The sequence below is a fragment of the Amblyomma americanum genome, chromosome 2 (assembly GCF_052857255.1).
Source record: "Amblyomma americanum isolate KBUSLIRL-KWMA chromosome 2, ASM5285725v1, whole genome shotgun sequence".
In the NCBI taxonomy this organism is placed as follows: Eukaryota; Metazoa; Arthropoda; class Arachnida; order Ixodida; family Ixodidae; genus Amblyomma; species Amblyomma americanum.
The window spans coordinates 39,915,783-39,942,488 of NC_135498.1; the positions used below are offsets into that span (position 1 = coordinate 39,915,783).

The following is a 26,706-nucleotide window of genomic DNA, read 5'->3' on the forward strand; positions in this document are numbered from 1 at the left end:
TCGCCACTAGTGTACATGTCTCGTACATTTACAGAACCAAGCTACGCCAATTACGCTGCAGGCACATGGGTTGCAAAAATGAAGAAGCTGTATGTCGTGCCCATGACGCCGCAAGCCGTGCTGAATTCGTTAAGCCTAATGTAATCCTTATAGGAGCTCGATTCGTTTAATCTGACAGGCTTCGAACGTTGCCTGGACTTGCCTTAGAGCCCGCCAGCCTTCAGCTTATGTTTTGCGTGCAAGAAGCATTGCATCTGTGCACATATGCGAGCCATACCATAGACAACCCACGCATATATGTTGTGTGTTTGAAATGCTGGTGCTGAAAGCCTGGGTCCCCGAATTTCTGCGAAGGTTTACGCGCTCGCTCACCATTACCCTTTCACTCTTTATGGCCACTGTCTTGACCGAGTATAGAGGCTTGCTCAAAGAGAGAAAATCTAGCGTTATTTTTTGTGTGCGTTCATCATTTATCAGTACAGTTGGAGGCAAAAGTCCATGGATCGTGTACGCCGTAAAGGAATATGCTGGCTCTATTACTAGCCGCCGGCTGGAGACCACATTTGGGGAGATAAAAGAATAGGATACTGACTCACCTCCGCAAGTGTAGCTTCCAGCCGCTGGCTAATACTAGAACTAGCGGCTTCGTTTATGGCGCACGCAGTCAAGAGACTTTTCTCCCCAACTGCATGTGGATTCGCAGCTGGCCAGAAGTAAAGTCTAGGTCACGTGTGTATGTGTGTGTATTTCCACCTCTCAGTCTCGAGAAATTTTCCTTTGACTGTTATAGTCCTATGAGCGCAGTCCTCATATCTTTGCCTTACCATAAAAATTGAGCGCTGCAGCAAGATTCGAACGATATGCAGGTACTTTCTGAGCTTTAACATTGCAGTGGCGGCCGAATCTACCAATCACTGAACCTAAGAGCTGTTGACATGGGCAGAAAGCTGCATCTTCTCCTGTCTTTCCAGGCTTCTCACAATGGCCTGTTTCCTCATTGGAAGCTGGTGTTATAGTGTTTATAAATGTGCTGGAAATTTTCGTTGATTTCAACCAAGTTATGCTGAAAGATATGACAACTTGTATCCTGCCGCAAGTCTGCAGTAACTTGCGTGTTAACGTTATTCAAGGCACTGTTACATTTGCCTTTTTTTCTTAATTCTTTCTTGTGCTTTTTGCAGCTAACCGGAAAGCCGTTATTTCTTTTCGTTTAGGTGACTGTGCACATCGTAACGTGGTAAACGGCCTTTTAACTGGTTTCACCCCATTCATTGAATATTCCTTTAGGAGCAAGAAGATTTATGTAGCACGCACGTGGCAGCTTTCGCAAAATATATGTTTGGCGGTCGCTGTCATCTCATAACGTATATTCATGTGTACTTACGTATTCACACACCACACTGACAGGAAGCATTTAAATGCATTTACCTTTTTTTTCTTTCACAGAGAAATAAATTGATGTAGTATGCTTGGACGCGTTTTCGTTCTTGGACGTTTCTTGTAAGACTTGCTATATATATATATATATATATATATATTTGTGTGTGTGTGTATGTACAAAAGATGACCGCAACTTGCCGGACCGCTTCGCTCTGTGTCACACTGGTTAACAGGCAGGTTGTTGGTGTGGCCTTTTTAAAAATTTTTTTTACTGTAATACAAATTTACCTAACCCAGTTCACCTCAGCATGTCCCCAGTACATTCAGGAGGTCACGTGACCGCCAAAAGAGAGGTTGGCACTTTACTTTTTCCGTCCACCGCTCTTACTGGCATTGCTCTAGTAGGCGTAGACACCAACATGTGTCATACGATACGACGTAGACTGAAATGAAACGAATTAATACCTGCGTATTTGATTCACTTGAGGTCACTGATATTTTCATGTCAGTTATTAAAAGCAAGTCTTAAAACGAAAAAGAAAAAAAGAAAATTCGTCTCATATCTGAGAGCAGGGCTAAAACTTCATTGGGTTGTGTTCGGATCTGACATGGTAAATACAACAATGCTTCTCATTCGCTGAAAACTTCAGGTTGGCTCGGAAAAGTCTTCTGTATATATTTACTCTTCAAAGGGCATGTGGGGACCTGCGCAGAATTTGGTTTTCATTCGCAGTGATTTTAATGATTTAAATCACTGTGTAATAAGAGTAGGAAAGAATTTCATGCTGAAAAAGTAGCTAGGGCGTTAAACATCTGCGATGGAGAGTTCATGAAGAGACGCAACAGGAAGCGGGCTGGCATGTCGCCGGCTCCATTCAAGAGAATGCTTTATACACAGGCTAAGCAGCTTCGTGACGACATGTTAAACGCACGCACACACAAACTTACGCAATATGTGAATATCTGTACAGCTTCCATACAACACTTGCACTCGTCCTCACTCACACACTTTTCTTGCCGCTGTGTTTTCATTTTTTTTCTCGAGGCTACACTATCGCTAAACGGACAGTGAGCAGTTGGCACCACACTTTTCTTTTTTTTTACATTGAGTGACCACGGGCGGCATCTTTGTACAGCATTGACCCGACCACGTCTACGTGGAACATAGTTTTGTGCGGGGCATGAAAGGTGTATGTTGTGTGAGTAGGGAAAGGAAAATGGCCAATGACAGCTATTCGTGGTTGGAGGCAACGTCTAGTCCTAACTTGGCATTTTTGTCAAGGAGACTGATGCTCGCTAGCTCCTTGCGACGTCAGTGCGGTTTGGGGAATCGACTAGAGTCCGCTTTTCTATAGGAAAGTGATATTGACCCAGCCAACACCTTCTTGATTGCAGTGCCAGCAAAATCGGCCGGTTTTGGCAAATTGAGCCCTCTCCTACTTGTCTTTCTTCTGCTGTACCCTTTGGCTACCTTCGCGCATGTTTTGCACGGGCAGTGACATGGAGAGAGTGCCCCATAGCTAGCGACGTACTACAGGAAACAAATGAACGAATTGTCTTTTCCGTCGTGAATATCGCAACAGTTCGTGCTGTGAGGTAAGCTGCTGCTCCACGTAAGTGGCACCACATCTTGATGAGTAAACAAAGCGAGGTCACCAAACAGGTTCCATAGCTAAATGAGCTATGCGGCTGGCACTCAAGTAAAGGTGTTGACCCGGCACTTAACTGCATAATGCCTTCCTTCAACTTCTTGGTTGGTTCCGCCTCCTATAAACAGAAGGACAGGACGAGCTCTGAGTTGTGATTATAGAGACCCGATGTCTGCACACGGTGACAGGCAGTCAGTGATTAGCGAACGGTTAGCCTTCAAAATGCGTTTTTTTTCGGTTAGCCTTTAAAATGCGTTTTTTTTTCTCTCGTATTATAGATCGGCGTGATCGGACTCGTCGTGAGAAAGCCACTTGTATTAAAATGGGTATGTTCGCGTAACTTGAAAAGGGTGGATTTCCACAAGTGCACCAAGTTAAAGAGAGGTGACCACCATCATTATCTTGAAAGTGCTTCGTTAAGGTACGAACACACTAGCTGAATAACGCGCGGCACGCCGCTGGCCGTACAAATCCCCCCGCACAAGGGACGGCCACACCGGCGGCGAAGAGTACGCGGGAAAACGCCGCCGCACAAAGCTCCCTCCATGCCAGACCGGTTGAGGTCCGTGATTCTGCACTACAAACGTTGATTCTGCAGGAGCGCGCACCGCCCCTGGCATATAACTTTAGTACGAGCCAAGAGGCGGCGGCACAGACGCTCCCCACCTAAGCTGGGCGCCTCTCATTGGTCTCCCTGCCGCCGCGGCAGGTTTCGTGGCAAGCGCCTTGCCGCCGGCGGCGCGCCGCGCGCGGTTTTCTTAAAGGGGCGCTCACATTAGCGGGAAAACGCGCAACGCCGGGCGTTTCCCGCGTGCCGCTTCCCGCCCAAGCCGGTTTTTCTCCCGCGGACAGCCTGCTCTCCCGTCCCGCGGAGCGATGGGTTCGGTACCTATTTTTCCCGTGCCGGTGATTAAGGACAGCCAATGGGCGCCGACCGTGAACCGTGACGTCGGTCCCAGCTCAGTGACCCCGTCGGCGGAGGCTGCGCGCGTCCGGCCGGCCGGCCCCGGCCGGCCGGGGCACTCGGCGGCTGCTTTGCCAGGGCGACGGAAGGGGAGCTAGCAGGGTGCGCTTTCCAGTCTTCTCTAGTGTCACGTGACTATCCCCTTCTCTTTCTGCTCGTTCGGGTCCTCCCTCAGCGCCTCCTCTCTCCACATTCCAAGACAACCGCAGCGAGAAAACGCGCGCAGTGTGAGCGTCATTCCGAGGAGCTGCGAGGCAGCGTCGACGTTGACGCTGTGCCGGCGCGGGAAGCTTCCCGCCAGTGTGAGCGCGCCTTAAGGGGCGCTCACATTAGCGGGAAAACGCGCAACGCCGGGCGTTTCCCGCGTGCCGCTTCCCGCCCAAGCCGGTTTTTCTCCCGCGGACAGCCTGCTCTCCCGTCCCGCGGAGCGATGGGTTCGGTACCTATTTTTCCCGTGCCGGTGATTAAGGACAGCCAATGGGCGCCGACCGTGAACCGTGACGTCGGTCCCAGTACAGTGACCCCGTCGGCGGAGGCTGCGCGCGTCCGGCCGGCCGGCCCCGGCCGGCCGGGGCACTCGGCGGCTGCTTTGCCAGGGCGACGGGAGGGGAGCTAGCAGGGTGCGCTTTCCAGTCTTCTCTAGTGTCACGTGACTATCTCCTTCTCTTTCTGCTCGTTCGGGTCCTCCCTCAGCGCCTCCTCTCTCCACATTCCAAGACAACCGCAGCGAGAAAACGCGCGTAGTGTGAGCGTCATTCCGAGGAGCTGCGAGGCAGCGTCGACGTTGACGCTGTGCCGGCGCGGGAAGCTTCCCGCTAGTGTGAGCGCGCCTTTAGGGTTTTCAAAAGTCACTGGCGACTAGGTTTTCCGCCGTGTGTCCGTACCTTTAGTGTCAGCAGGCTGCTCATAATCCTGGTTCGCTTATCAGTATTTCTGTTGCGCACAATGGTACGAAACGCCACTGTCGTACCGACTGTCGTACCTATGGCCTAGAGGTATTTTTCTTCCGCATCATATCCGCACCTTGGCTAGCAATTTTTTTCTGCTGAGCTCTTCTCGAGGGTTTCGGTACAAGATATCATGACCACCTGTCGGTGCTTGTAGACGTCCACATCGTGGTCGCGATCCCGCAATGCACGCAGTTCCTGTGACGCCTCTGCATAAGCGCCGCCATAAATGTGGCAGTGGCAGACCTGTCCCAACACAGAGGGGGGTTAAGAGCCGTTCGCCCTGGCCACTAGGGCCGATAGTGAGTGGCCCGCGCGGAGACAAAAGCACACCTTACAACGGTGGCTGTTCCAGAATCACGCTACATGGCCGAGCATGGAAAGAGCTGTCCCCACTACACGTCTACTATATAGAACGGTGATGGCACATGTTTCCTCCTTAGAGAGGGGCTGTAACGTGGCACTGATGTGTGTAGTACGCTTAGAGTGCGCTCGGGACGGCTGGCGCGTGCGGTGTGAGCGGCGTGTAGTGTTTCTGACGCCGCGGCGCACGCACTTGGCTCAGATGTGCACACGCCGTCGACGCACGGTGTGCGAGAAGGGTGTCTTCAAGAGAGACGACGAGGGCTGCGGAACCGCTCAGGAGAAGAGGGAGCCACGGTACTTTTCGTTGCAGCTGTGTGACCTGTAGCAGTTGCTGTACAGCGACTTCCTCGTCACGCTGGCCATTGTGCAGGCCATGGCGAGCTCCAGGCACCTGCGGAAGTAGTCGACAGTACTTGTGAACACACCTGCACCTGAGCCGACGTCAAGACGCGACAACACGCAGCCGTAAATCAGCGGCAGCCAGTGCTTCCCGGTGCTCGCGCGTTGTGGAAGCGCTGGCCGAAAACCAAGGGGTCTGAGTTGCGCGAAAAATAGCCAGGCGCTCAGTCCTGTCCGCAGCAGAGGTTGTGGGAAGAAAAATTAGCTGGCCGCTGCAAAGCATCGACCAGACGAAAAGCACAGCAGCGCTCTGGCCAAGAAGGAAGTTGCTATGCTCTCTTTCAAGCAGCCTCTTTCATGCCAGTTTAAGGAAGCCTTTTCGGTCGCGAAAGAAAAAGCTACTCCCATCCGTTTCATCACATGCAGTGAAGACTTGGCGCGGCGGTCTGTTTTCAAGATTTTCTTAGAGACTACAGCTGCACTGTTCCAAAAAGAGTTATGCGCACACAATTAAAGAAATGGGCCTGACGCCATCGCTGGTATAGGGGCAGGAAGTTTCGCTTTCCACGACGGCTCTCTGAGTTTGTCTCGCCGCAAGCGAATGTTTAGACCAGTGTAGATAATACTTTTCAGAAATCAAGGCTATGTGTAAAGCCGCCGCAGTGGCTCAGTGGTTATGGCGCTCGGCTGCTGACTCGAAAGACGCGGGTCCGATCCCGACCGCGGCGATCGAATTTCGATGGAGGCGAAATTCTAGAGGCCTGTGTACTGTGCGATGTCAGTGCACGTTAAATATCACTAGGTGGTCGAAATTTCCGGAGGCCTTCACTACGGCGTCCCTCGTAGCCTGAGTCGCTTTGGGACGTTAAACCCTATCAACCAACCAAGGCTATGTGTAAAGTATGTGGTCAGTAATGCATCCCATCTGGGCTTTTTGCACTCCACATCTAAACGGGGCGGCAAGCATATTCAAGGGGTATTCGAAGTACCGGCCCACAAGTTCACTGGAGCGTCACCCACCGATGAGACTAGTGTCGTAACATCAGTGGGTGACGCATTTGCATGGCATGCAAATACGACGCCAGAAAGCGCGGGATGTTCAATCAGGGTGATAAACGAGGTTAGAAACTGCACCCGTGCCAGTCGGCGCGCTGGGGGGGGGGGGGGGGGGGGGGCACTACTTGGCAAAGCACTTCTGGTGCCTACACTGCATCGTGCAGTGGACTCAGGGACACAGGTCGGAACTTGGAGGGGCGGTCTTACTTTTGCGCACGATAGTACCGATAGTACTTCCACGTTCTATATAAAACCATAATTTTTCAGTTTCATAATTTATTCGCAAAAATTGCTGGTGGTTTAGCTCGGATTGAACCTGGAGTGACGTGATAGCTACATCTGGCCGAGTGGAACCAGCTCAGTCGAATTGTAAAGTCAGTCTTTCGTCGCTCCATTTCGCTGGGCGTTCCTTCTTCATCCCACTTGACACGGCGCATGCGCACAGCTGTTTGTTGCAGCTGTTGCGCGCCGCCAGCAGCAGCAGCTGCTCCGCACTACGTGACCAACGGCGCCGTCACGGAGCTCAAGTTATGGCACGGCCGGTATCGAGGGGAGCACGCGCTGCGCGAGCCCCTCTCGAGACCGGCCGTGGTTCTTGGTGCCACGCTGAAGGGTCGAAGAGGCGGCGAAGTGTAGCTATCGCTACAAAACTCGGCACTGGTGTGGTTATCGCGAAGTAACTTCAGGGGCCGCAGAGTTCTGTTAAACAATGAATCTCCGCACGTGTGAGACGCATCGAATGAAATGGCGCAGTAGCAGTTGGCAACCGGGCGATAATGTAACAAGGCTAACTAAATTGTGCGAGAACAAGGAATCTCTTCTCTTCTTTGCAGGGAGACTTTTTGCGAGGACAGATGCAGAACGATGGGGTCGCTACTAGCATTCCGTGCTTTGTAAATGTCCTCGATAAATGTACGAGGAATCCGTCGATATATTTAATTCCGGCGCAATCCTCATTTTCTCCTCTGGTACGGGCCTCACACGGTGCAGCACTGGTGTGCACTCGGTGCGTGTGTAGTGTACCTGTGCAGCGTGTGGTAGGCGAACCAGGGCAGGACGGCGGCTGCGCGTGGCGTGGCAGCGAACATGCCGTGCGGTCCGGCCACGCCGTAGCCCTGCAGGCAGCAGAGCACGATGCCCAGCACGGCGGCCAGCAGAGTCTGGCGCAGCAGGCGCTCGACACGACTGCGCTTCTTCTGCGGCTGAGGCTGGCCCCGGCCCCCCTTGTACGCCGCCGTCAGTCTGGAAAAGAAGGGAAAGGAAGTACCGTTGAACCTCATTACTTCGTTACAGCCGTAGCTTCGTTATAGCCCACGTTGACCGATCTTCCAAGGGGAATCATCATTCATTCGTTATATGCAATATATCTTTATAACGAGGCTCGACTTTGCGTGACCGATATCGCGGCGTAGCTATTTGAATGTGGGGAACTATGTGGTTCTTGGAACCGGGTGACACTAGACGGCTATGCCAGCATCAGGTCATGGAGGGAAGAAAAGTACGAGGAAGCGCACCTGTATGGTTTTGAAGCATCGTCGTAAAAAAAAGATAATATTGGGGAGAAAGTCGGCCCCGCGTGACGACCCGTGGTGAGTTTTATTGGCCAGGGTCGTGTCGCAACATCCACGTGGAGCCGACTTCGATGTGCCGGGCAAAAGAGGGGGAGGAAAGGGAACGGCTTGAAGAAAGCTTGGCTTGCATAAATCGGCCTCATGATGTCACCTCTTGAGATCGGTGCCACAGTATTTTCTAATATCCTTTTTTTTTTTACAGCGAGAGCTGTTAAATGCGGCGTCCACCGAAACGTACACGTAGCACCCTGTCCGCACGCACCCACTGCTCATGCCTCGCGTTACGTTCGTCGTCGTCAAACGGGGCGCGCGAGCGCACACGTGGTTCATGATTTTCATGATTACCAGACCCGCGGGCCTCTTTAAATCTAAAGAAAAAAAACGGACGCCCCAAAGCTTTGTTTCTGTACCTCTAAGTGTCCTCTCTTCGCAAGCCTCAATTCTTTGCTTCATCTTCATGACATGTGTTCCCATGACCGATAATGTCGAGCCAGCTGATGCGGGCCAGGCCACTCACAGTAAGGATCCGGCGGTCTCCCGGGAACGGGTCCAGGACCGACTCGATGCGCCGGTTTTTGGCAGGGTGCTCCGCTTCAGCTGCCGCTGCACGGCCGAGGAAGGCTGCTGTTCGCTGACGCCGAACTCCACCTCTAGTTTGGACTGCGGTAGACGGAGACAGTGCGGTGCGGCTCGGTCTGGTAACACCTGAGTGTTCTGCGGAAAGTCAGGTGCTGTGCTGCTCGGGTGTGCACTTTTCGGAGAACGTCAGGTTAAAGAAAAGAATTTACTCGGAAAGAGAAAACGCTTGCGACAGGAAAATATGCGATGACGGCGTCTGCTGTTCATTTCTTCAAGCAAAAACAACTCCCTAAAGGTCTAGAAAACGACGTGATGTCAGAAGGCCCACTCGGGGCTTTTGAATGTGTTTGGGAAGTACTCATTTGAAATCTGCGCAAGCTCTGAGAAATTGGTGTTCCGCGCTAGACATCAAGAAAGTCCGCTATACAGTATGCATGCAAGTACAGGTGCCCACAGAAGTTTTCGGAACGCCGCAATCACGAAAAGCGTTAATTTCCTCTCAATCTAGAAGCGCAGCCGGGCACTGAAGGGTGTATTGTGCAGGCCGCACTGAGAACTGCAAAGCACACCCTTCAGTTCATGGCTGCATGCTTACGCTGCGCAGTAATTAGGCTTTGTGGCAATTTGCGTGTTCCGAAAACTTCTGTGGGCGACTGTACATGCATGGCGGACTCGAGGCGGGCAACTTGCTCCCTAGGAAGGGGGTGCAGCCTTTGCCAAAAGTAGCCAGCCTGCATGGTTTGCTTCTCATTCGAATATTAGAGCCCTTACGGCTTCCCTAAAGATCAAAAAGTTCTCGGAAGGTGAGGACAAGGGTTCTCCTTACCATACAGATATTTAGAGCTTGAAGCCTGGCATAATAACTTCAATATAACACTGAGAAGCAAACCGTCTAGCCTGGTTACTTCTGGCAAATACTGTACATGGCCGCTCATCATAGCATCCTCTATACGCAATTTTTTAGGTGCATGTGCTGCACTTGCCAGAATTTAGATCATCTGACGCAGTTCCCCAACTACGCTTCAATCGAGAAATCTTGTTGCATATTGCCAACATTCATACATGAGTCATTCGGTCCAGCGTTCCCGTGCTTAAACCCTCTGAATACCGAAAATTTTAATTCATTCACATATATTTTTGTACTGTTGAAAACGGAAAAAAAAAGTTTTGTATAGCTGGAAAGCCCCGACTGCATTTTTTTTTTACCAGACGTATAAACACGTGGTGTCATTTGCACAGTTCTCGCGCTTGCAGAGGAGCATCTGTTTCGACAGGCAAGCGACAAAAAAAAAAGATGGATGAAATAGGCAACGGGCCAGTTTGGCAATCGGTTTGAGCCGGCGGCTGCTTTTCGCTGACACTTCCTGCGCTCTGGCTGCAGCGCGGCCCGCCTAGGACGAACCTCGTCCGAGACGGCAGTTCCGGAAGTTGAAGGCCCGCCCTCTACCAGGGGGTAATGCCTCTACGCGTTGTCGCATGGCGCCGCTCTCGCCGCTGTGAGGTCTTTGTGGCCAGCTGCTCCTCGCTCTGGCTACGCCGCTGATCGGCTTCTCGCTCGGCGGCCAGCACTACTGGGTCTTGTCGACGTCAAGCACCGGTGTGACGAGCGCCCTTTTAATTTATTCTGTATTCACTCTAAGTTCGACAAGGCTCTGCTGATCCGGGCTTCCTCTCTCTTTCATTTATGTATATTTGTCTCTCTCTTGACGACTAATAAAGATGACTAATAAAAGGATAACAAAAGGGCAGCTGCTGAGCCATCCGCGCGCTGGTTTCTTTATTGTTATTTTGATTCTCCGGCCGCTCGCAGAAGGAATCTTGGCTGAGCTCCCTCACGCCGAGCACTGCGCTTCCGAGCTGCAGCCGCTCGGGGGGAGAAACACAGAACCGATTAGACCGGCTGACATGGCGGACGACCTTCGCTGTTCCGACAGCGAGCGGCATCACTGCGTTTATCTCGTAGTAATTTCTCTGTCACAGCAGCGTCCCTTAATTTTCTTTCCCTGCTTCCCTGATTTCTCCCACCGCCAACCCTCGATTCTTTATCTCATCTTTCTCTCCTGGCCGCTTCGATCGATGACCTTGGACGGGCTTCGTCCATGCGCCGGTTCGAGGTGTGCTCCGTATAACGGCACAAAGGATATGTCACCGTTTACTTTTCGCCCAAACGAAGCCAAGCAAAAGCGTAGCCCGTGATGGTACCGTTACCTGATGCTTTCTCCTTTAGCTGCGTACGCGAATCGCATACTTCCTTAACAAGCCGTTCAGACGAGTCTCTTACGCTGTCAGAAATTAAGCATAAGCAAAACTTCGAGCAATGTTCCAGTTGACTAGACGGAGTTAACTTTCAGTTTCTCGCGTTAAAGCCTTCTAAGCGCTTATTTATTGCCTCATTGATCGCTTGTTTGCACGTATGCTGGTATACCGTTAGCGCGATTTCGTGCCCAGCTCGCATTGCTCGCCCATTGGTTCCCGGACACTGACGTCAAGGTGGATAGCTGGCCTAGTTTGTTCATCTTTTTTACAAAGAGACTAGCGCATCATACGAGGACTAAGGAAGAGGCGAACGTGCCTCGTATGAAGCGCTAGTATCTCTGCAACAACACAGACACTGACGAAACAGCTCGGGGAACCAATGAGCAAGCTGTGCTGGCTGTATCACGCCTCGAAGAGTGTCCATTATCGCCAGCAATTCTCGCGTTACAGTTGCTTTTGCATAAGTGCGTTTCCTGTCGGCGCTGCGTTCTGAAAAGCATCCTGTATACTGACACTAAAGCCCCTGGGCGCTGGGTCCGAGACCATGCTGCACGGTGTGTTTGCAGTGAAGCTCCTGCCGTGCATCCACCTTAATATTGTCTCAGATCCAGCCGCCGACGTCCAGCGGCGCTGATGTCAGTGGAAGACACACGCTGGAGCGTTCGTGTTAAGCGTGCTGCTGGCGGTACAGCATGCATGCCGTCCAGGGTATGAAGGGCTAGACTTTTCCAACCTTTACTTCGTTAAATTAAGTCCTATTTTCGGCCTTATGAAACTGGTCACTGCAGCCGTACAGAGACGCTCCTGTTCGGCTACAGAATTGCATAGTGCATATCGAGCGCGTACCATGAGCGGTTGCTGCTGTTCGCGCGTGAGCTGTGATGGGCAAAGGGGCAGCGATGTTTGCGAGCGCAGACCGCCGGAGCTCTTCTGCAAATCAGGTCCCGCTTCGGGTTCCGGTTCTGGTTCTGGTTCCGGACCTTCGGATGACGACGAAGAACCTGCGTGTAGGCGTGGGTTCAGTTACCCGAATCGCAGTATGGTAATTAGGTGAAACACATTAAATATATCAAAGGGGTGATTCATGTGCGCCTATCGCTATCGCTTATTCCTGACGAGGAAGGTGTAAAGCATTTGTGGATCACACGTCCAGATAAAAGCTAAACTCTAAGCCAAAGATGGGCAGAATGGGACTAGTTAGGAATAGTTAGCCCTTGGGGATTAGTCCTTGGGGAATAGTCCTTGTTAGGAATAGTTAGTCCGTGGGGAGACTAGATCTGTCACTTATGCTTCTTTGCAGTCGGGCTGTAAGGGAGTAATGGTTGCTCTTTTTAATTAATTAATTAATTAATTGTTTTTTGGGGAAAGGAAATGGCGCAGTATGTCCCATATATCGTTGGACACCTGAACCGCGCCGTAAGGGAAGGGGGAAAGGAAGGAGTGAAAGAAGAAAGGAAGAAAGGTGCCGTAGTGGAGGGCTCCGGAATAATGTCGACGCACTAATGGTTTTTGGAACGCCGTTACTCCCCAAAGAGATAACCCCTACACTCTTTCCTCACCGGCGCTTGGGAGTTATCGCCGACTGCCCGCTGGTGCATTGTTTGCTTTCGTACCGCTTCGACCCGAGATACTAGATTCGAGCAGCGAATAATGCGGACAGTGGCGCCGTGCAGCGGACACTCACTGCCGGTCCTGCGCTCGTTGGAGGGCGAAGAGGGGCCCTGGACGCTGAGGCTGACGGTGCGCTGGTGCTCGTCCGTGACGCGGATCCTGGGCGCCAGCGCCTCCCAGGCGCCCCTCATGGGGCAGCCGCCGCTCGCCGTGCCGCTACGGGGCATGCTCAGCGAGCGCTGGTGGCCGCCAGCGCCGCTGGGCCTGCGGCGGGAACAGGGAGCAGCAGCGCACGGTACACATTGCGCTCAGACACATTAGCACAGACGTGCACACAGACACATCCATCAAAAAGCAAAAGAACTGTGAGTGTATTCAGGTGTTTGCGGTGAGGGAATGGATGCGCAGCTGGGGGAGGTGTTGAGATAACAGTCGGTAGCGGGGATGTACGGAAAGATTCTCTTATGTCCATTTTTTCTCCCGCCTCGTTGCCATTCGATGCTCCCCCGTTATCCCCACTCTTATCTCCCGAGGTTCTGAGCGAGTTTGAATCACCAGATTTCACTATAGGTGCCTAGTTCGCAGTTTGTTAGAAAATTTTCTCGCGTCCATGCTCGTAGGTTATTTTGCATACGCACCTTACAAAGGGACACTGAGGACTACGCCATGATCTAATTATTGTTCTCAGTAAAAATGATCCCCTGGCTTTCTGTCTATGTCGACCTTCGTCGGACAGCAAAAGACGCATTTGTTGCTGAGAAAATTGAAGTTAAAAATCTTGCCGCCAGTCGATTCAAACTCGTGACGTTCTTACCGAAAAAGACGGGCTGCCAGCCTGCCACCACCTCGAAGTGAATGGCGGTGTAGCGTAGCCTCAAGGATCAGCGAAAAAAAGTCGGCGTCGACGCACGCATTTTAGTTGCGAAGTCGGTCGGTGATGGCGACACTTGTATTTCGTTTTTAGGTCTTTTTCTAGCTTTTATATAAACCTCTGTTTTCGGTGGGAGCTGGTATTTTTGTACCTTGTCGATACAGGCCAACTTCTCTTCTTACTCAGTGTCCCTTTAAAATTCTTCGTATTTAATGTGAGCTTGATGTTGTTTAGTATGCGCAGCCTCTGTCAAAAGCCTTCGGGCCACACCGTTAGCTTTTCGGCCTGTAGTGCAGCACTTGTGGCACCCTTGAAGGTCTTGATATTATTAGGCCCTGTACTCACCTTTCAAGGCTTTTTTTATGGTATTTGAGGGTTCTGTAGGTGCCACACTATAGGGTTGAAAAGCGAACTATGGGTCTCGAAGGCTTTTGACCAAAAGTGTACCATATAAATGGGGCTTTCAGTTTTTCGACGCATAATTTGCATGTCCCCGTGAACTGGCAGGGCTGCGAAGCGCCCAGATGACTTAGGAGCTGTTACTGTGAAGGCTTTCGGCGTGCGGCGCACCTTTCGAGCGTGCCCAGCGGTAGGATGCCCTTGTTGTCGTAGCAGGCCGACGAAGCGACGACTTCCCCGACAGCGTCCCCGGGGCCCTGCGGGGGCAGGAAAAGCAGCATGGGCAGCTGGGAGATGGACTGCTGCAGCCGCAGGCAGGAGCACACGCACGTCGAGCACAGGAACAGCCCCCAGGCTGTGAATGACAGCTGCGTGAACAGCCATACCACCTGCGAGGGAGAGGGGGCGCGCGGATAAGATGGGGGCGCTGTTAAAAAAATGGCTCATGTTCGACCCGGCTGAACCTAGTAGACGAGCGAAAGCAAATCCGGTGGGATTTGTAGCGATTAATGGTGTGACGTCATTGCTACGTCATCGCATGACGTCACATCAGGCGATGCGAATCTCAGCTCTAAAGGTCAAGGGTCAAGTGGCCACTGTTCATCGGTCACGTGGTCACTGGTCATTAGCTATGGCCATACCTGCAGGCATATCATGGTTATGCGCAGCAAGCCACGTAGTCGTACATTGATAGTCTTGAAAACTAAACATTTTGACAGATTTGCCTGTCTGGTTGGGTTTGAAGACTTATAATAAACTGCACATCTCCAACCAAAATTTTAACTTTAGCCCAACGTTTCGAAGCCGACTCGGCTCCTTCATCAAAGGTGACTGAGGGCAGTAGCTAGCGTCTTTTAAGTATGGAGGGGAGGGGGGGTGCTTGGGGGTGTGTGCTTGGTTTAACCTTGATCGGACTTAAACATCAAACGCGCAAAGTCAGGCGAAACTCTGAGTTGTACCTCGAGTAGTAGAGCTTTCACTCTAAAACTATTGCTGAACGAACATGCTGCCTTTATGGGCCAAATGGCCTCATTGGTAGGGCGAAGTCTGTGTTTGGGAAATAACCACACGAGGATCGTTGCAAGCATTAGGTACATTTAGCAAACAGCGTGCCGCGTACCGCTAGCGCTTACAGCGCTACGTTTTTGCGCATGCGCGGATCACCGTGTAGTTGCCAGATGGCGCTAGGCGGCTGCCAGCTGCAGTCAGCAGCGCATCGGGACCATCTGCGTGTGCGCAGTGGCAGCGCGCTGTACGCGGCGAGCAGCGGAGCTACGCTGAAAGTCTTATATGAAAGGGAAACTGAGTTCGCACTTGAGAAAGCATCTTTTTCTGCACGGAATTTGGAAGAGCATTCAATAGAGACCACATATGAATTATATTCACGTAGGGATTCATCGCAAGGAAAGCTAAATAGAAAAAGAAAACAAATCATACTTTTCGTTCGTATTTGAAGACTAACCTTTAAGGAGTCGAAATCTGAGCCACTTAGTACTTCTCGAGGCGTCCCCTGAATGGGAGTACACAAGACGGGACCCAGACTCGTCTAGTAAATATAGCTGGCTTGCCAAGGGGAAATCAAACGGGATGCAAGTGGACGTCTTTTGAAGGCTTCAGACAAAGTACGTAGGTGTTGGCTACGGCATGAGTAACGCAAGGTAAGGATGAGAACACGGAATCAGAAAAAAAATGAAAATTGGTTTTTGGGAAAAGGAAATGGCGCATTATCTGTATCAGATCTCGGTGGACACCTTAACCGCGCCGAGGACTCAGAGGGCAGATATCATCTTCAGCTCACTTTGAGCCCATGCCTCAATCTTGGACGCCATGTTTTTTCCCACTCGCACTGCTGACTTCGACGCGAGGTGGCGCTGCAATTTCGACAAGCTTGACTCACTAGTGTCGAGATCAGTTACGTTGTGATATTAGTTTATAGGCGGCTGAGGCTATCATGAAAACATGGTATGCTTAGCCTTTTATGTGACATTATAAACCTACTTTGAATTGCAAGCTTAACGGGTTGACCCCGGCGTGATCAGTTCAGTCGTGTCGGGTCGACTTTGCTCAGTACGACACTCGACTCGACCCAATGCTGTCCGCTTTGGGGAGAAAACTGAAGGGTGCGTACCCGGAAGGAGTTCTGCATGGCCCAGAAGAGGTCGGAGGCGATGGCGAGGCAGAAGTGGAAGACGACGACCAGCGACACGCAGGTCTCGTCGCCGACGCGCGCGGGGCTGGGCTTGGCCTGCGTGAGCTGCACAAAGGCCAGCTGCAGCAGCGAGAAGGCCGACAGCAGGCACGGGAAGGCCAGGTCCCACAGCATCGCCAGCATCACGCTCGGCATCAGCTGCGTACATTAAGGGCACCGAACAGCGGAGTCGGACGCGGAATGACCTCGAGGTCTTTTTGAAACATCGAGGTGATCTTGTATAGTATAAGGATCTAAAGAATATTCTTCTTGCTTTCCTGACTTCACTCATCTCAAACGTACAGGCACTTCCTATATAAAGGGAACAGTTCGCACAAAATAACGAATTTTGTAGTTACTCTTGGACTGAAGCAGAAAATGTCGTATGTGTATTATTCGTCCAGAATAAAACTATACACAGCAAAAAGAAATGTGCGTGCCGCTCAAGCTTAAAGTAATCGTTGGTTGAATACACATATTGTGTTCGCTTTCATAGTGTCGCCATCTGTACCTAACCCGGCCTATTCGCAGCTAGAAGCGGATAGGCAAGGGTGATTGAAGAGGCGACTTTCGCACCGATCGTGGTAGTTGCATCCTGCATGCGTCGTGCATGAAGGATGCAGAGACGTTGCTTGGTTTCACTTTACATAGGGAAGTTCTTTCCTAGCGTACATACAAACTTTGTCCGTAAAGTTTCGAGACTGGTTTATTTTCTCTAGAAATGATTCCCCAAAACAAGTGTTGGTGCGTATGTGTAGGGCCATCTTTTCGGGCTAACCTGAGCTGTGGCAGCTGATAGATGGCACTACATGTAGCAAAATACGTTGTCACTAGTCGTCTGCTCATTCTAGTGGGAGTTAGTGTGGAGAGATGGACGTCCATCTCTAACAGCGCGTAAACATAAAATTCTGTGTGAAGCTTGGCAAGACTGCCACACAAACGTATGACGCTTACGGCAACGCGACATTATCGCGGGCGCGAGTTTTCGAGTGGCACAAGAGGTTCGTTTCGGGGAGAACGTCGGTGGAAGACGACACAAGGCAGAGGTGCCTTTAAACCTTACGGAATGAAAACGACACGGATCGGATCAGGGAAATCGTTCAGAACGACCGCATCATTACAGTCCGCATACTATCAGATGCTCCCGACATTAGTAAGACAACATGCCACCAAATTTTGCGTGAGAACTTGGGAAAACAAAAGCTGAATACCAGGCTTGTACCGCACTCCCTCACACAGGACCAGGACACGCGGGCATCAGTGAGCGCTGATTTGCTCTCCGAGGCAGAGAAGGATGCTGCATTCGTCGACAGCATCATTGCTGAAGACAAAACATGGTGTTTTCAATACGATCCTCAAACAAAGAAGAAGAGTGCCGAATGGCGGTCCACAAGCTCTCTGGCGTCGATAAAGGTGCGGCGACAGAAGACCAAAACAAAGACGATGCTGATAGTTTTTTTTCGATGCCAGAGGCGTCATACACCACGAGTTCGTCTCACAAGGGCGGACGGTGAATCAGGAGTTTTATATCCGCGTGCTCCAACACATGCGTGATGCACTGCGACGCCGTCGCCCTGACTTTTGGGCATCTGGACAATGGAGCCTTCTCCACGATAACGCAAGGCCGCATACTGCCCTCAGCGTGTCAAAATTTCTCGCCAATCACAGCATTACTGTACTTCCCCATCCGCCACACTCGCCTGACCACTCCCTATGCGATTTTTTCCTGTTTCCTCGTGTGAAGAGAGCCCTAAAAGGTCGCTGGATGAGGAGCGTGGAGGCCATTCAAGGCGCCACGACAAAGGAGCTGACAGCCCTGCCAAAAGAAGCGTCTTCCAACTGTTTCCAAGACCTCAAGAAGCGTTGGAAGCTGTGTATAGACTGCAAGGGAGACTATTTCGAAGGGGTGCTGCACAAATGATTTGAATATTAAACTCATCTTTTTAAATGAACTCAGTCTCGGAACTTTATGGACAAAGGTTGTATTACACAAAACCAGTCGGAACTTACCAGCGTGAGTCCTGTGCGCCTTTTCCTTCCAACAATGCCGGGCAGTTCTCGGCAAATATATTTTCTTTTTAGGTCACAAACGCGCCGCGGTCTAAACTTGCAACCACTAGTAGCCCACTGCACTGACTGGCTTACAAATTAAGGCATCGGATTTAGCTGCAGGAAAGCGAATAGATATATGAGATGAGTCGTTGGATGCTGCAGCGTAGCCAGTGTTTGCTATTTCGGCTATTCTTGCCTACAAAAGATTGTATATACATTTTGACCGAGACACCACATGGGCATTGAGAATGAGGCCTTGCGCCGCGTATCCTTGAGTCCCAGGTCCTCTCCTGCCCTCATGCAAAGTCTACACCGATCGCCGGGAAGCCGACTCTCACCCACGTCCCGCAGCCTATCGCGGCGGGTAGCTGCTCACCTGCCTAGATCCGTACGGGTCGAGGAAGAGGCAGAGGCATCGTGTGAGTCCGAGAACTAGCAGGAAGACGTTGAGCGTGGACAGGTGCGGCCTCGCCGATAGCCTGGCTCGCAGCCCCAGGGCGGTCAGAAAGGCGGTGACGGCCAACCCGAGAAAGAGGCAGGCCAGCCCGTACGCGTGCACGGGCCACAACCACTGGACGCGCTGCCGAAGCTCGGCCCAGTCCGGCGAGGCCACCTGCGATTTAGACAGTGCGGTGAGGTGGTGCTGTGCAGTAAGTCAGTGCCATGCGGCAGTCTAGGGTCCGGCCATGGCAACCCAGTGCTTTTGGAGCACGCTCGCTTGCTGGCTAGTTTGGTCGTTAGTTCTTTCGTTCAATCACCCATTAAATACTCCGTTAAGTCTGTCCCTTTATCCCTCGTTCACTCAACCTCATTCACTCGCTCACTCAATCGCTTATATCTTCGGTCACTCTGTCTCACTCAATCGCTTGCTCACTTACTGAATCACTCTCGGAATCACTTTTTCACTCAGTCACTCGCTCACACATTGAACCGTTCACTCAGTCATTATTCGCTCGGTCATTATTCACTCAGTCGTACGGGCACTCATCCATTCAGTAGTTCGCCTGATCACTTCATCAAACGACTTACTCCCTTGCCCATACGCTAACTCACCGGTTCGTTTACGTTCTTGTTCGCTCATTCACACACTGACTGAGCCCTTTCGTTCATTCAATCAGTCGTCTCTTACCTTCGTGCAAGTGGCATTAATGCATAAGGCCATAGACATCCATGCTGCCGCGCAGCTTTCGAAGTTACCTATTCCTCATACTTTCCAATATATACTAGCTAGTATCTGTCTAGAACGTGTACTATACCATTGCTGTATTGACACTGTTTCGTGATACTCGAAATAAAAGCCCTGCCTGTTCGTTCAGTCTTCTCGCAATCGCGGGAAATGTTACGCATGTGAGGCCGAAACAGAAAAGGTGGTCAAATAAGACAAAAATCTTAACGATACAGGCAACCCACAGCTTTCCTGTTTCTTTCAAGACACAGTTATAAACACTTAAAAGACAAGCCGCTCGTAATGACGAAGCCAGCCTTCGAGTCTGCCCACTCTTTCGCGTCATATTGAATGAGCCAGCTTGCACTCTGTATTTTTGTGTATTAACCCTTTGAAGAGATGCTTAGGTCGCATCTCGGCTCAGAACGATGAAAAATGAGCCGATTATAGCCGGAGCGCGAGCACGCTTACAAAAGGACGCATACGCATTGTGTGGGACGAACGCTATACAGGGTCGGGGAACAATCACAAAAGAGTTTTTGCTGCGTGCCACTCGGTGGATCGCTGTTGCGTATATGTATGAACCCAGAGCGGCGTGATTGCTTTGTAAGCTCAACGTGAAAAGAAGAAAGGAAGCCAGCTTCGACTCCACAAACGTCGGTGAATGCCGGTCTGAAAGAGAGAAAGCTTTCGGCGTGCTGCACCGCAGTGATGAAGTAGATGATGGAATGCAGCATGTACGAGAAGCAATTATAAGGCGGAATAGGCTTGCATAAGATGTATTCCTGCCGTCTTATCTGCATACATAGCAGTAATTCTTGCGCAGTAGGCTCAGAAACTGCTGTAATGTCATGGGATGAATCCGAGATGAATTACAGGGCTTGCAAGGCGATCTCCAGCGGAGTATCTTCTTTTTCGCAGGGTTTCCCATCTGACAGTGGTGTTGTTAATACTGTTGTTATACGGGCAAGTTTAGTGTCACTGAGAGCTGATTCATTTTTTTTTGTGCATCCCGGTAGGTGTAAAAAGGTACACCTATGATCTGCCTTGCTGTCACTGTACTGCGGTTGAGGACCATAAGGCAGCTCACTGCATCTTTTACCTCAACTTACACAGCCTCTCCTTTCTTGATTCAGGTCGGTGCGGAGACTACGTGCGCATCTGCATGGGCCTAGAACTTGCTTACACTGCATTTAATACACCGTCCCCCAGTTCGTCATTTCGTTGCCCTAGGAAACGCCTGCCGTTGAAAAAATGCGGCGGCTTCGCCTTGCGAAACGGTGGCGAAGAGGCAATCAAAGCGCATGCGCAGAACGTCTCTGGAAAAGCTCCAATCCGAATGACACTTTCCGTCCCCGTGTAGCACCTTGTATTTAGAGTGCTACACGGTGTAGAACCGAACCGTGTAGCACACTTCACGAGGCGAAGAGCCCTTGTCGGGAAGTAGTGCTTGATTCGCCCGTCCGTCTGACACCCTTATACTAGTGCCGAACAGCGCGTGCTGCTATGCTGTCGGCCGCCGTTTCGTGCTGTGTTGAACTGGTGATAACATGGTAAAGTTATTATCATTTTTAATGTGATATGATTAGAATCCCCACCGGAGAAAGAAAGCGGCGCCGTGTGTCATAAAAATGGCTGATTGGTCGAGGAGGTGTGGCATCACAACGATGTCATCAGACCATGTGACGAGGAGATGTGACGCCACCGGACTGGAAGGAACGTCACTTCCGGTGAAGGCATCAACAGCTTCTAATGCTATAGCATTGCCAACACGCGTGAACATAAATTTGTGAACATCAGCTTACCGATATCCGTCACACGAAAAGTACGAAACCCATGTACCCCATCAGTACTCGCCTGTGAAGCCGTACTAAAAGTGCTTGAAATCAAACTAAGGACGAAAATGACAGGGTAACGTTATGTAACATAAAGAGGGAGCAAAACAAATGCGATTTAGTGATATCTTAGGTGAGATATCTTAGATATCTTAGTGATATCTTCAATGAGATAAAGAGGGGAAATTTCACTTAAGCAGTGCATGCAGTGCGGAGTAGAGGTAATCAATTGTCCGTTAGAATAACAGTGCATTCCAGGGCAAGAAAAACGTAACTGGATGCAGCAGGGAATAGGGAGCATGGGGAGATAGGGGAATTTTTCTGGGGTAAGGGTGGCCGCGGCTGTCGCAGGACAGGACTGATTGGAGATCCGTTGGAGACGTCTTTATCCGGCAGAACACATTACCTGGTTGATGGTGATGATTATCATGGACATCGGACAAGGAGCCCCATGACAACCGGCTGCCGAATTATGACATCGTCACTTCGCACCTTCACTCTGTCCCGTCTCTTGGCTTTCCCCTTTCCCGTTCATTAATGTGGGGCAGCAAGCCAATGATACGTACCTTTGGTCGGCCTCTTTACCATACCTGACATAAAGCTTTCTCTTTCTATCTGTAAATAAAAATTGTTGCAATATGGAAAGGTATTCCAGTTAGGGCTATAATGAATATTACAGTGTAGCCTTGGGAAAAAAAAAGAGGTGCAACATCTTCTGCTTTTTCTTCCTTAGGACAACAAGAAAGTCCTTTTGTTGTCTTTTTTAATGTCTTCTTTCTAATAATAATAATAATTGGTTTTTTTGGGGAAAGGAAATGGCGCAGTATCTGTCTCATATATCGTTGGACACCTGACCCGCGCCGTAATGGAAGGGATAAAGGAGGGAGTGAAAGGAAGAAAGAGTTGCCGTAGTGGAGGGCTCCGGAATAATTTCGACCACCTGGGGATCTTTAACGTGCACTGACACCGCACAGCACACGGGCGCCTTAGCGTTTTTCCTCCATAAAAACGCAGCCGCCGCGATCGGGTTCGAACTCGGGAACTCCGGATCAGTAGTCGAGCGCCCTAACCACTGAGCCACCGCGGCGGATAAACTTGTTTACTTTTGTTTCAATAGAGCGAGGAAAAAAAGAATGAAGAAGGGGCCTTAGTGAGAACTGAGTACTTCCCCGGTTTCATTAATTCATAAGCCACAGCTAGCTGCTGTAGCTAGAACTATTCACCTGGGGCCTGCATAATACTGCTTTTGATCTATCATTTTTGTCTTTTGCTGCACATGATTTTTTGCGTGTCGAAATTTGTGTCCATTGCCTGAAACGTACGGTCCCTAGGTAAAATGTAAAATAAGCGAACGGGTAAATATATATGTGCTTATGTAATCAAAGTGCAAAGTCAGGCAAGCTAAATTGCATTCTAATCGCACGTCAAACCCAACGCCATTACGACGTAGGGGAGAGTGCGGCAAAACGCGGCATTGAACAAAATGCGACGTTTTGATACTTCATCATCATCATCATCATCATCATCATCATCATCATCGTCTTCAGCCCGAATAGGCCCACTGCAGGGCAATGGCCTCTCCCATGTCTCTTCATTTAACCCTGTCATGTGCCAGTTTCGACCACCCCGTCCCCGCAAGCTTCTTAATCTCATTCGCCCACCTTACTTTCTGCTTCCCAATGCTACGCTTGCCTTCTCTTGGAATTCGCTCCGTTACCCTTAAGGACCAGCGGTTATCTTGCCTTCGCATTACATGCATTACCTGCCCACACCCATTTCTTCCTAACTCCCTAACGTTTACACGTGCAATCAAATTATTGGATATTTATCTGGAATGATCCGCCACGCGTACACTGCAATGCAAGGTAAGGCTGACGAGGTGGTTTTTACAAGCAGAGAAAAAAAAATGCGAATTGAAACTTGGTGATCAGGAAAATGGCGAAAAAGGCGGGAATTTCTACAAGCCACAATTTTCGGTACTGTGCAGGTCATCTGACCGAGCGTCGTGGGTTAACGTAAGCGTTTAGTTATTATAATCGGTTACTATGCAAAGCTTAAGAGTGCGGCTCGCGTTCTTAAAGAGAGATTTATTTTAACAGCAGGCTATAAGCGGTGCAAGACGCGACATCGTGATGCTTTTCGGTGTCTTAAGGTAATGGCTTTATTGCTCGCTCTAAACTCTTCACTTCTTTTATCTCTCCCCAGGATAGTCCGAAAGTATAAAAGTAAAACACTGATCGCCGAATGGCGCGCAAAAGTCGCGAAGAAAACTACAGAGAGCACCAAGCATCGCCGGTGTCGCCAGTGATTTGGGTGTTCTTAAAGACACCCTCCAGGGAACTGAAGAAAATGAGAAAGTGTGAAAGGCAGGAACTATGACAAAATTTCTATGGAACCCGAGTGGCTCACTATTTCAGGTGAGAAAGAACGGCTACTTGTACAACACATTCTGATAGTGGAACAAGCTTTGTTCAGTCTGACCTGAAGACGCATTCAAAAGCTTGTGTTCACGTACTGCGAATCGAACCAAATCGCACGTCGACTCAACAGAGCCGAAGCGAAAGAGCAACAGCTGTGCCACTAAAACAGAATAAAGTTACGAATAAGGCAGGGAAATACAAAACATATTATCTGTAGGTAGTGCCTACGCGAAAACTGGCTGTGGAACTGCTTTGCCTCTCTAGTGGATCATGAAATAAAACAGTGCCGGGTGCTGTCTGGATACAGTGTTTGTCATGCGGCTAACACGGAAATCTGAGCTACTTGGTTCATGTTCGAAACTTTTACAGGCGCTGCGACAGGGGACGGGGAATAAGAAGAGACGATATGACCTTTCGTCTTGTTCCCAGCCTCCTGTCGCAGCGCTGGTAAAAGTATCGTCATGCGGGTATCATCGCAAAGATTGCGATAAGTCCTCATGGAGCCTACTTCGTGGGCACAGTTTACCGCAATTACGCGATTATAATGCGCACCAATTTGCATGCTCGGGAAATTGGAAGAAGCATAATTTCTGCAGAAGCCACTGAGAAGGGAGCCTTCATGGTCGGCTTCAAAAAATGTGACGTAACCGCCTGTCCTCAGTTCCTTTTTTCCTCCAGGGGGGAAAAAAAGCTTAACCGCCATTTTGTGATGGCAATGACGCTGGGGCTATTCGCAGCATGGTTTCGATTTGGCAGCTTATTCTAACTCGCATGCCGTTTTGAGCTTCGATTTTTTTCGTAAAAAAATGCGCCTTAGGATCGGGTAAATACGGGACTATCAATTTTGAAACGACTTCTCATTTCGCCCCAGTTGTTGGGGCAAATTGCGACAGTTTGCATTCGGATTCACCTGGCCTCTTCATATTTCCTGAACATGTTTCCAGGTGGTATCGAAAAATATTACCAGAAACTCGGGGAAAGCGCTTCTAGTTGCCTTGGCTGTCACCACTTGACGCATTGCTTTGAACATTCAAAAATAGCGTATTGACATCATTCGTGACTGCTACGCTTAGGCCGCTGCGCTTAGCAGCACTGGCTGGACGTTGTCGCGAATTCTTGGTGATGTTCGGCAATATTTGTTAACACGTGTGAATAATAAAAAGAAGGCGGCGATTTACAAATTCGTATCGCGTTTTGCCCCACTCTAATATCCGTTATTCTCTGAGTACATCATTCATTCCCCCTTCTTGTCCACCGTTGCGCCACAGACAAACATACTGATGGGCCGATCGCTCGCCACTGCTTTCAGGAATAATAAACAAAAAGCAAGATAAAGTAGTCGTCTACCATATTCAGCGTGGTTTTGCGTTGAAATTGATGCGCTACGTTTGAGCAAATTCTTCCCTGCCAGGATGAAACTGGCGTCTTCATGAATGAGCTGCATTTAGTTTTAAGAAGCAACCGCTTATTCCTTGGCGAAATATATCATTTCCTTAAAATATTTACTCGGTTAAAAAAGCTAACCTGGCTGCGCTCTTGAATCCTTGTGCAAAGTGGGCAGGAAGGTAAAAAAAATTAAAAAGGCCCCGATGAAATGAAAACTGGCCCTGAAATCCAGTGACTTCACCTAACTATTACTCCGCAATTTTTTTTTTTTGAGGAGCAAAAAAAGAAAAGGCTGGGTCACTTTCCTCAGACATCAAGAATATATTACCCTCTAGCCGCTTTTGGTCTTGCACACAGACTGTACTGGTGAAGGCGAGGCCTCCAGAGGATCGGACTACACCGGACCCGGTGAAATTTAGAGGCGCTGTTTTTTCTCTTTCTCTAGAGTCCTCTCGCATTACCCAAATTCCTTTCAGCGTCTCTTCACCGCCCCCCTCGACTTGGAGCTGTGCCCGAGAAATCAACCAGCGTGTCCGAGACCGCGCGCTGCTCCAGACACGCCACAGAAGCACCGCACTTCGCCAAGATATATACCCTCCTCATCCAAAGTAATTAAACCTCGCCGCTCCTTTGATTGTCCGGTCAGCGCGCGAGCCACTTTAAGCTCATCTTCTCGCCTACCCGATCTCTGTGCCTCTGTGCGCTCTGCTGCGCATTTCACTGCTATTATGTGATACTACGAGACGTTCCGCGCGTTTCCGGTACACATAGCAGCTCGGAACCATAACGACCTGGCCTCATATATTACCCAGGAGCAGCGAGGCTGTCGCATCTAAAGAGATATGTCTCGTATGGATTCGCTATAGCGACTTTTGTATACTGACACTCCCCACGACTCACTTATATGCCTCATGCATATGTAGTATATTGCTGACTGTGTGCTTCGTATTGACTTGGTGGCACAGCCGGGACGCGGTGTGTAAGTGGTGCATGTGACATTGGCCAAAATGATGGAAGGCAAGGACAAGCTGCGCTCTATGTTCATTTGACATCCGGCCTTTGAGGGGCGTATTAATGGTGCGTTTTTTCACAGCGGCAATGTTCTGGCGCATGCGCAGAAGAGGTGGAAACGCGGAGAGTGTGTTTAAATGAGTGTAGACGGAGGACAGCTTATGGAGGGACGAGTGTTCAAGCGGAATACCGAGAGAAAAAAAAGAAAGCTTTGATGGCGGGAAGAGTAGAAATATCGGTAAGAGGAACGTGTCAGTGGGCTGCAGCTCACACCGCGGGAGAGGGAAAGGAGGGTGGCAGAAAATGGGAGAGAGTGAAGATATGAGGGGGTGACGTCATAATGCAGAGAGCTGCGCACAGGATGTACGGTCCGGGGTAGGAAACTCGGGTTAGTTTCGGTTTCAACTACTTCAGCGCACCTAGCGACTGGAGGAGGAGTGATTCTTAAGACTGAAGGTTCCTGCGCGTTGCGCAATAAGGCTGCGGCGGTGGCCGAATTGTCTGAGTGGTCCGGGATACGAAGCTGCTGTCTTTTCGCCAGCGGTGATTTGAATCCTGCTCGGGGATATTTTTTTTTTTTTTTTGCTGAATACCGTTATTAAGGCCACGATACGATGCTCCAGTTGGCCTCCCTCTGGCCGCTATGGAAACATTGGCGCTG

At 50.1% G+C, this 26,706-nt stretch overlaps 1 protein-coding gene across 2 annotated transcripts in view; it reads right to left on the reverse strand.

The window, feature by feature from the left end:
• Nucleotides 1-1,650: 1,650 nt before the first annotated feature.
• The window catches only part of LOC144121061 (uncharacterized), a 209,986-nt gene continuing 184,930 nt past the window's right edge, over nucleotides 1,651-26,706 (reverse strand). Inside the window, exons 4-12 of one of the 2 annotated variants that reach the window (XM_077653993.1) lie at nucleotides 18,605-18,841; nucleotides 16,117-16,335; nucleotides 14,160-14,377; nucleotides 12,792-12,982; nucleotides 11,954-12,108; nucleotides 8,790-8,932; nucleotides 7,725-7,943; nucleotides 4,824-5,697; nucleotides 1,651-3,786 (exon numbers count right to left, since the gene is read on the reverse strand). In XM_077653993.1, coding sequence (XP_077510119.1) covers nucleotides 5,580-5,697; nucleotides 7,725-7,943; nucleotides 8,790-8,932; nucleotides 11,954-12,108; nucleotides 12,792-12,982; nucleotides 14,160-14,377; nucleotides 16,117-16,335; nucleotides 18,605-18,841 — 1,500 coding nt within the window. In that variant the 3' untranslated portion in view covers nucleotides 1,651-3,786; nucleotides 4,824-5,579. Of the gene's footprint in view, nucleotides 3,787-4,823; nucleotides 5,698-7,724; nucleotides 7,944-8,789; nucleotides 8,987-11,953; nucleotides 12,109-12,791; nucleotides 12,983-14,159; nucleotides 14,378-16,116; nucleotides 16,336-18,604; nucleotides 18,842-26,706 lie in introns of both variants that reach the window. The other variant, XM_077653992.1, reaches the window with a different exon arrangement.